The following is an 18,825-nucleotide window of genomic DNA, read 5'->3' on the forward strand; positions in this document are numbered from 1 at the left end:
CAGGCCCAGCTGAGCTTGGGGAGAGCCCCAGGACAGAGCCTGGGGGTCCCTTCCCACCCCAGGGAGCTCCCTGGAGGGCAGCCAGAAGCCTCCTGACAGAGACACAATTCCTGGTGAAGGTCTCAGTGGGGAATGGGCACCTCAGGAACATCCAAACCACAGCCTAGAGGTGCACAATTACAGTCAGAGCACTTTGGGAGGGACCTTGCAGCCCATCCTGTCCACCCCCTGCACACCAAGGGACAGACTGTGTGGCCCAGCACCTGCTGGGAAGCCAGCCCAGGTTTTAAACCCTCCCCAGAGACCATGCTAATCTCTTCCTAATTTTCCTTGATTTTAATAAATGATCTACTTGCGTTGTCCTGTTTAATAATGCCAAGTATGAGCGGGGGGTAGTTTTGTGATCTCTCTCCCAGTCCCTCTGAAATGTGATCATAAAAAGCAGTGGTTGGGAGAATGTCTTATTTAATATCCTTGGGGTGAAATGTGGCTCTGAGGCCCTAGAAATGGCCAAGCTGAAATGCTGAGATCAGGGCGTGACAGGCACAGAACGCCACCAAAATGACACCCACAGACACCTTCTGAAACATGAACATTTACTGACATAAATAAACAGTGTTTTATAACAAAAGGCACAAATTTTCAACTATAAACAATGGAAAAATATGTACAATTTCCACACAGGGAATCAACCAGCAAGCGCACAGTTGGTCACTTCAAATTTCCTTTCTTCCGAGTCATTGCAGCAGGCAGGAAGCGTCCAGATTGAACTTCCCCCACACAAACTGCAGCCAGGTGAGAGTTTGTGGCAGAGAACAGCAGCAGCACAGGCTGTCAGATGGAGACAGTGCTGCTGACCTCTTCATACTGGATAATAAAATAGGGGTAGCTCTGGTCATCGTTGAAGATGACGAAGATCTGGGGCTCGAAGTAATTGTCCACGCAGGAGTCGTAGAGGTCGCTGGTGATGCTGCCGGGCTCCACGGGCGGAGGCCTCCTCATGGTGTGGTTGCCCACCGTGTACCTGCCCGTGAGCACCTTGGCCAGGAACATGAAGTGCACGCCCTTGGGGGAGCGTTTGGAGAAGTTGTGCGAGTAGCTGGCCTTCCTGGCAAAGTAGCTGCCCTGGCCGAACATGGTGGCGTGCTTGCCGCACACCCGAGGGTCGAAGTTGTGCTTGCAGATCCCGTCCACCACGTCCTGGGACGTGCCATGGAACAGGTGCCGCTCGTTCATGATCCTGTCCAGCCCACACATCTTCTTGGACATGTATTCCTTTTTCCTGGAACAGAAAATGGGAAGTGAAGGTGAGTATTTGCTGCAGGTCAGCCGGGGAAAAGCTGTTTTCATCACGGTATCACCCTCTGGAAGAGCTGAGCTGTGAGAGGAGATACAAATCTCTCTTAGAAAATTCCTCCTCTAGGAATATCCATTATTAAAGAACTGCAATTGCCTCCTCTTACCTTTTATACTTCTCCCAAAGGAACTGGTTCTGCACTCGCAGGATTTTCAAAATCTTGTATTTGGTCTCTGGCACAGTCTTGTGGAACAGGTTATAAATGGTTCTATAGCTTTTGTCTTCCTTCAGAACAGGCACTTGGATGAAGTCCTGAGCTGGATCCATTCCAATCCAGGTCTCGGGGTAGAAGCTGGGAGAGGTGACAGCAGCAGGGGACAAGCGGTGTGCGGAGGCAGGCTCGGAGCACGGGGAGGGCACGGCGGAGCTGCCACCCAGGGTCCTGGGGGATGGACAAAGGTTGTGCTCAGACACCCTCAGCAGCCTCCAGGCACCTCCACTTCATCCCCAGCACGGCTGAAAAGCCTCTGATTACCATGGAAGTGTCCAAAGCCACACTCAGACACTTGGAGCACCCTGGGACACTGGGACGTGTCTGCCTGGGCAGGAGGTGGCACTGGGTGGGATTCAAGGCCCCTTCCCAAGCCAGGAATACTCCTAGTGCCATTTCCACAGCCAGATGTGGATTTGCATTTGCAGCTGATTATTTTCCTGCCCCTGCTCTGGGAATGGTGCCTGGAGAACAGGCAGGGCTGGGGGAGGGAGCTGTTGCCAAGAAGCCCCACGGACACCAGGAAGAAACCCTTGGAAAAGACCAGCAGGACCCCACTCTTACCCACCTGCAGCTCTTGGAATCCTCCCACTCCTGAGCTGAGCTAAGCGGCCTTTGTGATTTATGTTCCCCTGATCCCACCTGGGTGAGCAGCCCTTACTCAGCTGAGTAAATCCTTGCTCCCTGGGGTCTCCCTCGTGCACCAAGGGGAGCACTGGGAGCATGGGGCGCCTGCAGGGCCCTGGCTCACACCAGCACAGCTCCTGCAGCTGCCAGAACACGTGGAGCGAGCTCCAAAGTCCAGCAAGGAGGATTTTCCCAAAGTATTTCTCTAGGAAAAGCTGCCAACCCCCGCAGTGCCCCGGAGCAGGCAGCGGGAGAGAGCCACTGGCTGCTGGGACACCCAGGGTGGAGCTGCTCCCCAAACCCCACAGATGGCCAGAAATCAAATCAAATCCAAGGAAAAGCGTTGGGAGGGGGAAGTTTAGTGGGAAAAGGTCTATTTTTAAATCAACACATGGCAAGCTGTGACAGCCCTCCCACTTTTCAGGGCAGAAACACTCTGGGAGTGTTCACTGGCTGCTCCCTCCTGCTCGAGGCCAAGGCCAGGATTCCCTTCATTTACATGGATTTGACTCAAAGCTCTTCTCACTGGTCACTAACAGCTGGGCAGAAACCCAGAAATTTGTTCTACAAATTACTATTAAAATAGCAATCAAATACCAAAGTGTGCATTTGCTTTTAATTTGGTTTTCCTCTTTGATGGGCAAGTGGGTAAAAAAAAATATTCCTGCAGGGCCTCATCACTCACACAGGAGTGAAAGGCTGAGCAAGCAGAGATTGCCAGTAAATCATGGATTAATGAGGAAGACATCAAATCCAGTAAAAATCCTGCAATCCTTTGGTGTACTCTGTTCGGTTCTTCTGACTGGTGTAAAATATTTATATTATTTATTCTACAGGGGAAGCCATTAAAAAGTCAACATTTTTCATTCCTATTCAAGGATTCTTTTCTAATTTTAGAACAGATTTAAGCAGGTGGGAGGTGAGGGAAAGAGCAATTCTCAAGTAGAATCATGTGGGAAGTGGAGGCAACACTGACTCCTGAAGGATAGGTCCCATAAATATTTAAAACACTCTTGTTCTTGCCAAGATTCCGTGTTTTTAAGTGAGCTTTACAAGGTCTTCGGATAAATAAAATCAGAATGAGGTTTGGTGCAGAACAGAATCTCAGAGTTCAGTTTGTAGCTTTGGTAGCTGGCACAGACAGTTCTGGTCAATCCCTCACGAGTGTAGAGCCCTCAAGGTCCAGCAAAATTAGCAGGGAATTAATTGGGAATTGCATCATTTCAGGAGATCACTGTGGTGAAATAGTCCCAGGCAGCAAAACACGAGGAGGAGCAGCCCTGAAAGCCTCATTTTTCATTAGGATGAGAACCAGGACTGCTCTAAGCAGCAAGTGCACTCTGGTTTTTACTGGCATCCTCCAGTTTCTCTCTGCTAACCTGGGGTTTCCTTCCTGTAAAACCCAATCTAAAAACACCTCCCAGCCCACGTGTGGAGGCTGTGACTGCACTCCAGAGGCCACTAAAGCAGCACTTCTGGGCTGCCAGGACCTCCAAGCCCATCCAGTGCCACCCCCCGCCAAGGCAGGGACACCTCCCACAGCCCGGGATGCTGGAAAACGGGCAGGAATTTGGCAAACCTGATGTTCCAACATCCACACATTACACATTTAAACAAGGAGCTCCTCAGACAAATGTCACTTTGGAAAGGGGCAGGAGCTGCCAGCATGACCCAGATTTTGGATTCTGGCTCCCATTTCCCACCCAACACCAAGGAACACAAGTCCCCCGTGCAGCCCGGCGCGGAGAGCGGTGGGAATTGCGCATTTCCCGGGATTCCTGCTGCAGGAAGGGCACCGGGAATTGCCCATTCCCAGGGATACCTACTGCAGGAAGGGCGTGAGCAGCACGCAGGAGCGCAGCAGGGGCCTCCTCTTGATCTCCCTGCGGAAGCAGGAGTTCTGCTGGAAGCCATCCCTGATGTTGAGGATGTACTGGTTGTGCCAGGTGACGAAGCGCACCTCGCGCAGCCCGCGGCAGCTCGCCTCCTCGATCAGCCTCACCACGGGCTGGAGGGGGGAAAACAGGGGGAAAATGGGAGAAATGGGGGGAGAAACAGGGGGAAAACAGGGGGAAAATGGGGGGAGAAACAGGGGGGAGAAACGGGAAAAATGAGGGGAGAAATGGAGGAGGAAACAGGGGGAAATGGGGAAATGGGGAAGGGAAATGCACACGTGAGAAACCACACGCTCCAAAATTCACATTCCTGCTCTACACTGCACAAAGCCAGGCCTTGCAGCTCTCCTCACAGCTCAAGCACCCTCACTGTGTTATTTGTGGTGTTTCTGCCCAACTCTCTCCAGTTCTTACACTCAGCAATTATTCCTGGGACTGCCAGCACTGAGGAGGTTTCATTCCAAACCTCAGCCGTGCCCAGCCCACAGCTCTGGCAGTGCGTGTCCCAGCTCAGCAGAGCTCTGGGGACAGGGAAATCAATTTAAAACTGCCAAGGTAAATAGAGGAGGTGTTCTGAAGGCTGCAGAAGCTGTCCCACTGACATAAAAACAAATGAGGCTCCAGAGAGGCTTCCTTGGCATTGCCAGCAGCTGCTTTGCTCCCCAGTGGGACAGTGTGGCCAGCCCTGATGTTCTCAGGGTGATTCAAGTCAGGATCTCAGAAGCAAAAGCCAGCAGAGCTGTCCCTTTATTGCTTTCTCAGTTCAGCCCTGACTCTCCTCATCCCCACAGGAACTCCAGATCCCTTCCCTGAGTGTCAGAGAGGAACCAGGCTGAGCAGGGGTGGATTTACAGCGTGCTGGCTCCAGGCCAGGAGCAGGAGAGGGAAGGGGCCATACCTCAGAGTACTCTCTCCAGCCAAAGTGGTCCCTGCAGAAGTACTTCCACACCGTGTAGCAGCTGGAGCTGGAGCTGGGGCAGGAGGCTGTGGACAGGCGCCGCATTTGGTCGAACTCTGCGCTCTCGTATAATTTCATAAGGTTCAGATCCACCCAGAACTCCTGGCCCCTGGGAAGAATGGGAGAAACAGACAATTCTCACCTTCTGTATCCCAATAAACCCATGGTTTTCAGCACAGAGGGACAAAACCTCAAAGCCAGCAGAGGTGTAGAATCCCAGAATGGTTTGGGTGAAGCCCATCCAGTGCCACCCCTGCCATGGCAGGGACACCTCCCCCTGTCCCAGGGGATCCCAGCCCCGTCCAGCCTGGCCTTGGGCACTGCCAGGGAACCATCCAGCTGCTCTGCACACCCTCCCAGGGAACAATTCCTTCCCAACACCCCATCCATTGCCCTCTGGCAGTTTAAAGCCATTCCCCTTGCCCTGGCACCAAGTGCCCTTGTGAAAGGTCCCGCAGAGACTCGAGAGGTGAGAACAGAGATTTCTGAAGAATTTCTCCTCACCAACTCACCAAATAAAAGCCTCTGTTTATAAAATAAAGCAGTTCAGTGGAACTATTTGCACAGAGAGAATGAGCACATTGAACTCTCAGAAGAAGAGGGCACACAACCCAAATTCGGTGCTGTGGAACAGCACAATTCAAGATAAAACTCCACGAGCTCTCAACAGCAGAACGTGACCCCACAAATAAGTTGCATTTTCTTTGTTCCCTAAATGTAAGAAACAGCAGAAAGGTGTAAACTTTCCAGGACACTGGAGTGAGCAGGTTCCTTGACTGGCAAGTTATAACACTGATAGACTTTTTTCAGATGAGTGCAGCCAAAATAAGAATATTTAAGCTCTCCCTTCCATCCTTCTAAAGAACTTCAGCCTAATGCGTGAATCCCCCGGCCTCCTTCCCTTCAGCAAGACAAACAGATGTTATGTACAAATGGATGAGCAGAGAAATCTGTTTTGTAGGTGCTCTGAAAAGCCGTGTGGTTTGCAGCTCCTCTGCGAGTTCGGGGACGTGTGGCGAGTTACCGCAAACAGGTTCACAGAAAACAGAAACGCTGCGAGCAGCAGGGGCCGAGCAGGATGTGAAAGCTGCTCCCAGCAGAACAGCTGTGAGACACAGCACGGCTCACCCTGCCATGCTGAAACTGGTGAGCTTCTCTCTCTGACTAAACCAGTTCCTCTCTGCACCAGTAACAAGCCAGAGGGCCCCCGGAGCTCAGGGGCTTCAGAGGGGCAGGAGAAGGTTTTGTTCTCGGGGCTGGGGAGCCACACGGAGCTCAGAGACTGCAGCAGCCAAGGCGGGCACTGACGCTTCCTGGAGACACCAAAGCAGAGAGATTTCATCTTGTTTGTGCTCCTGGGTGAAGCTGCAGGGGGAGGACTCTCCCAGAGATGAGCCCAGCTTTGGGTGGGGGGCTGAGAGTTCAAACTCCTGGATGAAACCAAGGATCAGAGAAATCCCAGATTTGGTTCAGTTGGAAAAGCCCTCTCAGAGCATGGAGTCCATCCCCCAGCACTGCCCCGTGCCCCAAGTGCCACATGCCCGGGGCTCCAGTCCCCTCCAGGGACGGGGGCTCCACCAGGCACAGCCTGTGCCAGAGCTGGACACCCAACCCAGAGGTTAATTCTGAAGCACAGGTACCGAAACAGCGAGAGCAGAGCTCAGACAAGAGAGCCAAATGGAAAGGCACAGCAGCAGGAAAAGGCCCAGGAACACTCCCAAGGGATGCTCATCAACAGCTCTGCAGTAAGCAGGACTGGGCACAAGGTGTGACAGGCACACAGGAACCTCCACAGCAGGGCAGGAGCACAAAGAACCCATCTGAGCCTGGATCCCACCAGTCTCCCCAGCTCAAACCCCAGAGAGGGGCAGCAGTGCCAGGGCAGCACTTGAGGTTCAGATTTTACTGAACTTGCCCCCTCATCAAGTCACGCTGCTGCTCTCTGTGGTGACCCTGGGCCACGTGGGAGGTGACACCTCACACTGGGGACATGCCACAGCCACATTTCCCTCCCAGCTTAAAGGCACCATCCTCAGGGGAATAAAGAATCCAAAAGCAGCAAAACTTTGCTGCTTTTTCTGTGTTTATTCTTTAAAGGCTGGAAAACCTGTTTTTCCCTGCCTGTACAGTTGGTGTCAGGGGTGCTTGCAGAAGCAATCTTCTGGAATCCTCACAGCGAGGGGGGCCAGCTTGTCAGTCTGAAACAACTGCTGGCCCAGACATGTGTGAGTGTGTGTATATGGCTTAGATGAACGTCTGGCAGGGAAAATAATAGTAATAATAGTAATAATAATAATAATAATAAATAATAATACAAGTAGCCCCCCCAGCCCTGGATCAGGAAGTCCTCGAGGCAGGGCTGCTGGAGGAGAAGAGACTGTACCAGAAGTTGTTTGTTCTTCCCAAGAACCCACTCCACGCCCGAACAAGGGTTAGGGGGAGCCTGGGCTGTGAGGCTTGGGTAAGTTCTAGAACTCCCCAGCAATGAGGATGTTGAACACATCCCCCTCTCCCAAGGATCCCACAGGCACTGTTTCCCAGTTCAAACCCCAGCTACACCTCGTGTTTGCAGGGCACAACAAACACAGTGTCCCTGGCCAGGCTCGCTGGGCTCCACCGGCTGCTCCCCCGGATGTGTTTGGGAGAGGTTTGTTTGTTTGTTTAATTGCTAAATCGGTAGAAGATGCTCCTGGCAGGGTGTGGGACTCGATGACCTTCAGGGGTCCTTTCCAACCTAAACTATTTCTGTTTTAGAGGAGCACAAGCAGAGCTGCTGCAGGCAGGGACCCGAAAGCTCACCCAGAGCCACAGGCAGGGATATCTCCCGCTGTCCCAGGCTGCTCCAGCCTGGCCTGGGGCACTGCCAGGGATCCAGGGACAGCCACAGCTGCTCTGGGAATTCTATCCCAGGGTCTGCCCACCCGCACAGGGAGGAATTCCTTCCCAATATCCCACCTATCTCTGCCTTCTGGCACTGGAAATTCATTCCCCTTTGTCCCGGCATTCCAGGCTTTTCCTAAAAAATGAATGCTCTGCATCACACCTCCCAAAACCAACTCCCCCCAAAAACACAAGCACTCTTGTGTACATGTGACTATGAGAACCAGATTCTCAATTATTACTCAGCTCAAATCCCTCCTGATTCCAACACATCCGAGTACCCAGCAGGAAGGAACCTCAGGATCAGCGCTCCTGCTGAGCAAATCATTGTCACAGCAGCTTTGTGCTGTCCCGGCTCAGGGATGGGCACTCCTGTCCCAGCCCTGAGCCTGCTGCCCTACCTGGGAGCAATCCCTGCTCTCTGTTTCAGGAAGCTCTGCTTTATTGCCAGGAACAGCCTGACCTCAACCTGCAGCCAGATGACAGCTGTTCCCCAAACTGCAATCTGTTTATTGACGGCAAGCAGGGATGGCACTGATTGCTGGTTCCTCGCAGCTCCACTCAGGGCCTTCCTGCTTTTCTACAGCTTGAAGCCAATTAGTTTCATTTCATATGGGAATGGTGCTGCAGAGTGCAGCTAAAAGGAGCCCACACAGCACAAGGCAAACGCTTCCAAAATCGCTTCCCAGGAGTTTTATTTGAGGCTCTGCCTTGCATTCCTCCTGGAGAGGAATGAAAAGCAGCTCCCAACCACTCAGGGAATAGCCAAGAAACCTCCCCCAAACCCAGGCAGAGGGACTCTCAGCTGGTTTCCCATCTCCTGTTATCACTAACACATGCCTTATCTCACACACTGTGGCACTGTGTGGATCACACAGAAAACCTCTGAAATGTAACTGTTTGATGGGCCCTGCAGAGCTCCCCAAACAGCTGCTGCCCACAGAGGCTGCCCCTGCACCCCTGGCAGTGTCCTGGACAGGGCTGGGAGCAGCCTGGGACAGTGGGAGGTGTCCCTGCCATGGCAGGGGTGGCACTGGCTGGGCTTTTCCAAGCCAGAACTCTGTGATTCCATGATTCCATGCCTGAAATGCCTCCACCACGCTCTGTATGATTTTTAACACGTCAAGCACATTCTGTCAGCACCAGAGAAGCAGCCATCCCACACACAGAGGAATGAAGGAAAACCAGTTTCCTGTACATTTCTAGGTGTCCATGCCTCTCCTTCCCAGTCCCCTCACATGCCCCCTGATAACCCCAGCGGAACACTCTGTATTTACAGAGTCACAGAATCATTTAGGTTGGAAAAGACCTCCAAGAACACCGAGTCCAACCTCGTTCCCAGCCCAGAGCACCGAGTGCCACGTCCAGTCACTCCTTGGACACCTCCAGGGATGGGGACTCCAAACCTCCCTGGACAGACCTTCCTGTGCCTGACCACCCTTTCCAGGGAGAAATTCCTGCTGATACCTGAGCTGAACCTCCTCAGGACAGCTTGAGTTTCCTCTTGCCCTGTCACCATTTACTGACTTCACCCAAGGACCAGGAGCATGCAGAGAGAGAAGAGCTCCCAGGCAGAACCCATCCCACTGCAGAGCCACCCTGCAGCCTCATCCTGGCTTCTCTTCCAGCTAGCATTCCATAAAAATTACAGAAATTACGGGGAAAAGAAAGAAAAAGGAAAGAAATCAAAGCAACAGCAAGAAGCTGCCGTGTCAGGCGAGCTGGGAGCCCTTTTTTGCCAAGAGAAAGAGTGGAATTTCCAGCCAAAGCAGGGGGAACTGATGGGTCAGGAACTGCAGAGTTGTTTTAAACAAATCCTCCTGTAATCTCTAATGCTGCTGTTTTGAAAAGCGACGTGTGCATGATAGGACAGGTGTGTGTGTGTGTGGGGAAACCTGCTCAGCTCCTCAGCCAAGTATTTCCCCTTAGCAAAGAGCATCTTAAAATATCCCAACGTGGGCATCTCCTGCTGGAAAGCAGCACTTGGCACTGCTCTCTCTTTGCTGCAAGCTGGAACTTCTCCAGGGCCTCTCCTCACATCTATGAAGAAAACTGAGTGCTCCTAAGTACTTTAACCTGTTAAGTTGATGTTCCCCCATTTGTTTAGATAGCTTGGTATGTGGCTCTACATACTTGGCAGACTCAAGAATCCAAAAAAAAACGAAAGTAATTTATGATAAATACTCAGTTTGAGGTCGAACTGCAAGAAGCAGCTGAAGGAGTTGCATTACACAAAGTAACTAAACAAGGTTTACCACTCCTCTGAGATCACATTCCCTTAGGTGAGAGGCAACAACTTAAGTTATTGGGATGAGTAATGTAAAATACACATTATCTCCATCATTACTCATCCCAATAATTAAGAGGAAGGAAGGTTTATATTAATAGCTCCTTGAAGAACACCCTAATTTAGAGCTCATTCCCTAATTGAGCTGATAGCCAACACTTTCTGGAAGGGCCCAGCTCCCTGGGGGCATCCCCAGTCGCCACACCCCGGAGCAGGACAGACAGCAGCCTTGCTGGCCAGGCAGAGTGCTGAGCAGGCTTTTCCTCTGCCTGCCACGAGCAGACAGGCCTGCAAAGCTCGTCTGACCACGGCAGATTAATGGCTTTAACAAATAATGCCGTAACCATGGGACGCAGCGCTGGCGGGGCACTGTCACAGATCCCAGGGGACACGGCTTGGGGACACTGGGCACCAGTGGCCAGCAGGGCACCAGTGGCCAGCAGGGAGCTGGGGCTCCCCACACCTCAGCAGGTTCTCCTCAGACCAGGTGATGCTGCAGAAGAAGCTGGTGATGAAGAGCAGTGGAATGTTGAGCTCCTACCTCCAAGCCTGGCAAGTTCAAAGTTCTGAGGAGGATCAGACTCAAAGTTTGAAATCAGCTCTGGTCTTAAATAGAGCTTCACTCCAAAGGTCTCACTGACATACTCCAAGGGTGGAAGGGATCTTAAAGATCAGCTGGTTCCACCCCTGCCATGGCAGGGACGCCTTCCCCTGTCCCAGGCTGCTCCCAGCCCTGTTCAGCCTGGCCTTGGGCACTGCCAGGGATCCAGGGGCAGCCCCAGAGCCAGGGTCTCCCCACCCTCCCAGGGAAGAATTTCTCCCCAATATCCAGAGCAAATCTGCAGTTTGTCCTGTCCCTCTCAGCCCAGCAAGGTCAGGTCTGTATCCCCGGGCTGTGCCTCGCTCCTTGGGCAGAGTCCCGAGCCCAAGCTGCTCCTCTGCCTTCCCTCACACTCAGGGAACGTCCTGTCCCCAGCACACACCTGCCAGCCCTGTCCCCAGCTGCATCAGGCAGGCAGCAATCCATGTCCCTCAGCCCCTCTGGGCTGGGACCTGCACACCCAGTGCAGGGGACAGGGCACTGCACAGCAGCTTCCCAGGCCGGGGGTGACTAAGCCATGACCAAGCACTGTGTCCTTTACCACAAATCACTCCCAAGTCCATCCTTTAGGACACAGAGCTCATGTGCAGTGATGGATTTGGTGACACAACTTCTAAAAGGAAACCATTTGCTCATTTGCACAGAGCTCAAAGTTAAATCATTGAATGGGCTTGGCTCTGGCTGTGCTGTTTTGTTTTCAGAAATCGTATCTAACACTTGGGAAATAGAAGTTCCTCTCTTGTAAAGTTCAGCAGATTTTTATCTGCTATGCCCTTACAAAATTACATATTTCTTCAAGACAATTCTATAAAATATAGTTGTCCCCTACTACATATTCTACTTCACTCTTATTTTCAGTGTGGGGCATCCATATTTTGATATTGCCATCACTAAAAAGGCCCTGGCAGAGGTTCCCCAGGAAAGCTGTGGCTGTCCCTGGATCCCTGGCAGTGCCCAAGGCCAGGCTGGACACTGGGGCTGGGACAGTGAAGGTGTCCCTGCCATGGCAGGGGGTGGCACTGGGTGATATTTATGGTCCCTCCCAACCCAAACCAGTTTGAGTCTATGAAAAAGGTTGAATTTAGTGTCTAATCCAACATCAAATTCAATGAAAGTAAAGACTTACGCTGACTTTAAGCACTAGATTTGGTCTCTGGTGCCAAATGAGAAATCTCAGCTTAATAAATGAGAATAAAATGTTGAGGAAGCAGGGATATACTTCCTTCAGGAACTGAAAGGAAGAAGAGGCAGTGAGCAGAACCCCGAAGGATTTGGGTGGCAAAGGCAGTGTGAAGGTTTCACTCCAGAAATGTCACTTTGAACTGGAATTGCGCCAGCCTGGCAAACTTCTCCTCTCTTATCTGTCCTGCCACAATGTGCACCACACACTTCCTCCAGAAAAAACCAAACCAGTCTGCAGCCTGCACCGACTGCACCCTGTAAACATCACTCCTCCCCACTGCTGCTCAGACTGGAACCTGCAGGGGAGAAGCTGAAGAAGTTTTAGCTCTCGGGGTGCAGGAGCCCACACCGGTCACACAACCACATCAAGCCAACAGCTGTTGGCTAATTTTAGAAAACGAGTCAATAAACACAGCTCTGTAGAGAGAAAACAATAACTCTCCCCAGAGCTCCCCTGTGCTTTAGCTGTGTGGGATGGAATGATGCAGGCTGTGCTCGCACTGACACAGAGCAACTGCTCTGTCATTCCTGGCCCCAGCGCTGCCAAGGCTCTTTCATGCTGCCACTTTGTCTAACTCGGAGAAAAGACTAATTAGGAACGCCAAGAACAAGCACAGCATTCCACAACAGCCTCTGAATTCCTACAGAGCTGAAGTTTTCTTATTTCACACACTCCAAGTCCTCCAGCTTCGAAGAACACATTCCAGATGCTAAATAACAGTCTTACAGGTGTACAAGAATTTCTTGTTGAGTTAAACTTGTTGGATATAAATCAGGAAACATCATCCCAGGGTTTATAACACTCTTGGATACAAGTATCAGGAAAAAAAAGGCACATCCTGTTATATTTATATTTCTTCCCCCTTCCCAGCAGGGGAAATTCAGTTTATTCAGTAAATTCAGTTACCTACCGATACTTGACTTTGATCTTGTCATTGTCAGGGTTGCAGTAGAGCCTTTCCAGGTGCTCCTGGGAATCGTTGGTCACACTTTGCCACCTCTGGGTTGCTGTCCTCCTCACCTGCCAGTGATAGGGTAACACTGTGTGATGCTTGGGACAATCACTGCCATAAACACAAGTTCCCTGGAGAAAATCCACACAGATTTCAATCCCATCCTCCTGGTGGGTGTGATACTGCAGCTGGTTCAAGAGCTCAAACACCAGGTCAAGGGAAGCTTCTTCACTTTTATCCTGGAATATCCCAGCACTGAATTTATTGCTTGGGGTCAAGTTGTATTGCACTGGACAGCTGTTCTCCTGGAGCAAGGCAGATGTGTAGCCTTCCAGAACCTTGTCAGGGAACAGAGGACAAGTTGCACCATCACTAGCACTTGGGTGCAAAGGATGATCCTGGAATGATTCATTACCATTATCAGCAGCAGTTCCAGGAGTTTCTGGGGAGAATCCTTGCTCTCCTGCCTGGGAGTCCTGCTCAGGGTGCCTGGGGGAAGGATGAGCTCCTGGCAGCTGACCCTGCACATCTGGAGCTGTTGGCATCAGCACAGTCACATTATTTTCTGTCTGGGGGCAAGAGGTACCGAGGTCCAGAGTCTTTTTCACAGCAGGTTCACATAAATCACCACGGCCACCGCGCTGGCCTCGGGGCACAAAGACCCTGTCCAAGGCCCCAGCTCCCAGCAGGCTGGTGAAGATCGGCCGCAAAGCCCGCAGAGTTTGCGTGTCCAGCCTCTTCTGCACTTGCTGCTTCTTCTTGAAGCAAGGCTTCACTGGTGGGATCTTTTCAGACAGCCTCACCTGCGGAGAAAAGTCCTCAGCAGGAGAGCACTTCATTCCTGGGCAGGGAGCCTGGGGCACCACGCACGCTGCCTGGGGCTCGGTGGCCATCGGACACAGCCTTTGCTCTCTCCAAATCACTTTCAAATGTCCCAGAGCCTCCCAAGAATCAATCTAGGGCAGAAAGGAAAACAAGACAGTTAATCTCTCTAATTGCTCATGGTTGACACGAACAAGATCACCCCTGGAGAGGATTTCGAGCCAGCAACAGCAAACTCCTCCCCTCGCTGTGACTGCGGGTAGCCCTTAGGCACGTAAAGCATGAAAACAGCTAAACTCAGGCTAATTAATCCCAAACCCACACTCCTCATCTCCCCGCACATCCAGGCTCTGAGACACTCAGGCACGCACACACAGTCCCCCGAGGGTGGGCAGGAAAGGGGGACGCTCCGACGCCTCCTCCCTGTCAGGATGTTCAACAAACGAGCGCACTCGGCTTCATCCTATTCCACAAAAGCGAACGTGACAGCGCCGATTTCTGCTCCCCCTCCACTGCAGACATTCCCGCACCATTTCCTCTCCCACCGGAGGAGCAAAGCTCCGCATTCCCATTCCATCCCCCTGTGTCCTCCCTCCCTCCCTCCCTCCCTCCTGCCGCCTCCCACATCCCCCGGCAGCACCGCCGGGAAGCGCTGGCTGTGCGGAGACCCACGGCGAGCTTCCCACGGACTCCAGCCTGTAATCCTGCCGGGATCTGAGCAATTCCAGAGCTGCCAGCCCTCCCCGCCCCGGGACAGCACCGCGCCGGGCAACAGGAATTAGAACTGGGCAGGGAAACAAACAGAAGGGTGATGGTTACTCAGGAACAGAGACATTGCTTGCGAGCTGCAGAATTTGAAGCACAAATGAGCAGTGTGTCTCGTACGTCACCAAAAGCAAGTGCTATGCCTTTTAATCAGGAATCCTGTAATATTCGATTACATTTAATTAAACCTTCTTCAATCTCACATGCAGGCTCGGTGCTCGGAGTGGAGCGCATTAAGGATTACTTCCTGGATAAATGCATTCCGAGCAAAGTTACTCCTCACTTCAAAACAAAAATCCCAAAAAACAGAGAAAATTCGGCAATAATTTCTTGCTACTGATGATTTGCTCTGGAAAATTTCTCACTGAGTCTTCCGTATTTTGGAACATTCGTTTGTAAGGCTTTTCCACTTCCTTGGGAAACAGCACGTCAGGATTGCCAGGAAAAAAGACAAAAAGTTGTGCCTCTCCAGTTTTCCCATTTTTAGAATAAATTTAATGCAACTGGTGTATCTGTTTGGCAGTTAACCCCAAAGTCATCGGTGTATCTGTTATTCTTCCACAGACACCAGGGCAATTCCTCCAAACCACCAAAGGCACCTTCAGGTAACTCCAAGGGTTTAAAAATCCTCGACTCCGAAGAGAATGAGATGTTCCCGTTCGTGCAGCCCAGGTCTCAGCGCCCTGGCGAGGAGCGAGGGGATCTGCCAGGGCTCAAGCACCAAGGTGCTGAGCAAGCGACTTCTGATCTCCTCCAGCCATACCTTTGCTGCTATTTCAACATTTATATTCCTCACTCGACCAGCATTTAAGTTTTGCTGCTATTTTTACAGAACTGCCTTAGCGAGCAGAGCCGGATCCCCCAACGACTCTAAAAATAAAGCAGCGAGGAGGACGAGGATGAGGCTTTGGCGGCGCTCCGGTCTCAGCGTTGCGGCTGCAGGAGCGATCCCGCAGCGATGCTCCCGCACGCCGAGCTTCAGTCAGGCCGGGGGGCTCCGCTCCCCATCGCACTCCCCTCCTCTGCTCAAGAAAGCCACTCCGCCGGCCTCAAGACACCTCTCGACAAGGAACATTGAAAGCAGCAGCCCAGAGACACAACCTGAGCGCGGCGGAGCTGCCGGGCAGCCAGAGCAGCGCAGCTGGGACCTTACCGGCGCGGCTTCCCTCGGCGCTGCTCCCGCGTTCTCACCCAAATCCACGGCAACTCCAGAGCGAAATCACTTTTCTGCTGGGGGGGAGACGCCGGGACGCCCTGGCACGGTCAGCACCGCCGTGTCCGCACCAAGGGCCGCGTCCGGCCGCGCATCCCGCCCCGACCCGCTGCGCTCCCCGCGCCCCGGAGCCGCCCGCTTAAGTAGCGCTGCCGCGGGAGCTCCGCGGGCCGCGCCGGCCGGGGCGGAGCGCGGGTGGGCTCGGCCTCTCCGACCCGCCCCGGGGCCCCTCCGACCCGCCCCGGAGCCTCTCCGACCCGCCCCGGGGCCTCTCCGACCCGCCCCGGGGCCTCTCCGACCCGCCCCGGAGCCTCTCCGACCCGCCCCGGAGCCTCTCCGACCCGCCCCGGAGCCTCTCCGACCCGCCCCGGGGCCTCTCCGACCCGCCCCGGAGCCGCTCCCCCCGCGGCGCCGGCCAGGCTGCAGCACGCCCCGCACCGCTGTCAGCCGCGAGAACCGAAAGCGCCGCCCGAGGCCGTTCCCAAGAGCGATAGGACGAGAGGCCCCTCGGCGTTTCGCTTATCACGCAGCGAGCGTTTCGTTTCAGGCCGGCAGGGAGGGAGGGAGGGAGGGATGTCCCCGAGCACGACACTGCGTGCGTGGGGCTCGCACGCGAGCCGGGGAATGAGCCGGGGAATGAGCCGGGGACACGCCGGGAATGAGCCGTGCCAGCCCGGGAGCTGCAGTCACGCAGCACGGAGGAACACACCGTGCTCACCGAAGGCAAGGACGGCACCCTGAGCCTCCCCGAGCTCCCGGTGCGAGCGGCTCCAGCCGCGCTAATGAATGAGTAAGAGACAAACAGGGAACAAAGTCACCCTGAGTCACTCGCTGCAGCCACACGCAGCCCCTGGCACGGCTCTGCCCCGCTCGGGGCCGTGCTCCTGCCGGTGACACACTCCGGAAAAGCCGGCGTGGAGCGGAACAGGTTTCCCGGAGAGGCTGCGGCTGCCCCAGCCCGGAAAGTGCTCAAGGCCGGGTCGGACGGGGCTTGCAGCAGCCCGGCGTGTGGAAGGTGTCCCTGCCCAGGGCAGGCTGGTGGAACGAGATGAGTTTTAAGGTCCGTTCCCCACCCAAAGCGCGCTGTGATAAGGCGCTAGGGGCAGCTATTGTTTATTTAGGGAGTATTTTACAGGTGGGATGGTGAGGAGCAGTTCCCCTCCCTTTGTCCCCGAGCCGTGCCGTGCTGTCACCGGCTGGCCGTACGTGTGAGGGAGCACGGGCGGTTCAGCTGGCCGTGCCGGCCGGGCATGCTTCCCTGCTGAATCACCGCCTGCTCCCCGAGAAAAACCCGGCCGGGCACGGCCAGCCGCTCACACCGCCACCGCCACCACCCATCCACCCACAGCGCTAAGAATGGCCGGATAAGAGAGCTTAGAAAGGAGTCAATAACTTCAGAATGTAACATTCATGGTGGTGGAACACCTATTGTATTATCTGCCCAGAGCAGCCGTGGATCCCCTGGATCCCTGGAAGTGTCCAAGGCCAGGCTGGAGAGAGCTTGGAGCAAGCTGGGGTAGTGGAAGGTGTCCCTGCCCATGGCAGGGGCTGCATCAAGATGAACTTTTAGGTCCTTCCATCCCAAAGCACTCTGGGCTTCCACAGCTCGTGTTCTTGTTTTCTTTTTAAAGCCAGTCTTTCATTCCTCACGCTCAGTGACTTTATGAAATTACACATACAGAAAACAAAGGCGGCTGGAAGGAAACTTGTTTTAAGGTGGCACAAGCTGCACAGCACAGTTGGGAAACATTGCACAGCTGCATTTATAGTGCACGTAGGATATGCCACTTTCCCAACTAATTACAGAAACAGAGCTCCATAGAATCACAGATTTTTGGGGCTGGGAATGACTTTAAAGCCCATCCAGTCCCACCCTCCACTATCCCAGGCTGCTCCAAGCCCTGTCCAACCCAGCCTTGGACTTCCAGGGATGGGGCAGCCACAGCTTGTCTGTGCCAGGGCCTCCCCACCCTCACAGGGGAGAATTTTATCCAGTCTAAACCTACTCTTTGTCAGTTTGAAGCCGTTCCCTTTGTCCTGTCCCTCCGTGTCCTTGTAAAACTCCAACACAGTTGGAGAGAGAATGACTCAAGAGAGGCTGAGTAAAGGTGGCATCTGTATCTGCAGGAACTGAAAACAAATTATCATCTATAAATTAATTGAGCTCTCGAGTGTCTGAAGCATCAGACAGAGCCTCCCAGTCTGTCTGGACTGGAGCATTCCCAAGCAGGGTGACTGGGATGTGTCACATCCTCCTTCAGGGAGAAGGAGCTGCTCACACACACACTTGTATTTATGTGCCACCACCAGAAGAGAAATTACCACTTTGGAATAGCTCCCTTCACGCATGAGCTATAAATAAGAGGCACATATGGCTGATCTGCACACTGGGGTGGGCACAGCTCCCGCTGCACTGGGGCTGGGAGGATGGAACCAGGCAAAGACAGAGGCTGGAATAACCATCCTTCCCCAAACAAATATATAATTAAAGGAAACACAGCACACCAGACCCTCGACACCCACTTCTGAGGCCACCCCACACAAATATAGAAAGAAACTCTGACCACCGTGAAAGCATGATCTCATCTTTAAATACATGTTTAAATCTTAAGCAAGAGAAAGAAAGCTTTAATTATTTCTTTCAGATGGTAAAGGCCCCAGCTGAATACAGCAATTAACAACTCTGACTTGCAAATACGGGATAATCAGTATGCACACTCCGATTTGCTGATGAAAGAAACATCTGACTTAATGTTTGTGATAAAACAACAAAGCTCTCGGGCTCCAAGACATTTTTTTCTAGGGACAGAACTCCTTTGCCACCTCAACTCTTGCACAATGGACATTCTTCACTTCTTAGAACACATCACAGGACAGGAAAGTTCCTGAAACACTTCCCAGTGTTTCACACAAGCCAACAAACAGCACCGTGCTGACAACAAACAAAGAGATCCCAGAATGGTTTGGGTGGCAAGGACCTTAAATCTCACCTCATCCCACCCTGGCCATGGGCAGGGACCTTCCACTAACCCAGCCTGGCCTTGGACACTCCCAGGGATCCAGGGGAAGTGACA

At 53.0% G+C, this 18,825-nt stretch overlaps 1 protein-coding gene across 1 annotated transcript; it reads right to left on the reverse strand.

Annotated features, from left to right (window-relative positions):
* Positions 1-579: 579 nt before the first annotated feature.
* On the reverse strand, positions 580-15,913 carry TIPARP (TCDD inducible poly(ADP-ribose) polymerase). The gene is made up of 6 exons (XM_005525135.3): positions 15,692-15,913; positions 12,910-13,907; positions 4,989-5,157; positions 4,022-4,203; positions 1,464-1,739; positions 580-1,282 (listed from the first exon to the last, which is right to left on the reverse strand). Exons 2-6 carry the CDS (start codon positions 13,842-13,844, stop codon positions 835-837), a joined length of 2,010 nt encoding a protein of 669 aa, XP_005525192.1. The 5' UTR covers positions 13,845-13,907; positions 15,692-15,913; the 3' UTR covers positions 580-834.
* Positions 15,914-18,825: the final 2,912 nt, after the last annotated feature.

The sequence above is a fragment of the Pseudopodoces humilis genome, chromosome 11 (assembly GCF_049639895.1).
Source record: "Pseudopodoces humilis isolate 2021_Gansu_Grassland_sample_001 chromosome 11, ASM4963989v1, whole genome shotgun sequence".
Classification (NCBI taxonomy): Eukaryota; Metazoa; Chordata; class Aves; order Passeriformes; family Paridae; genus Pseudopodoces; species Pseudopodoces humilis.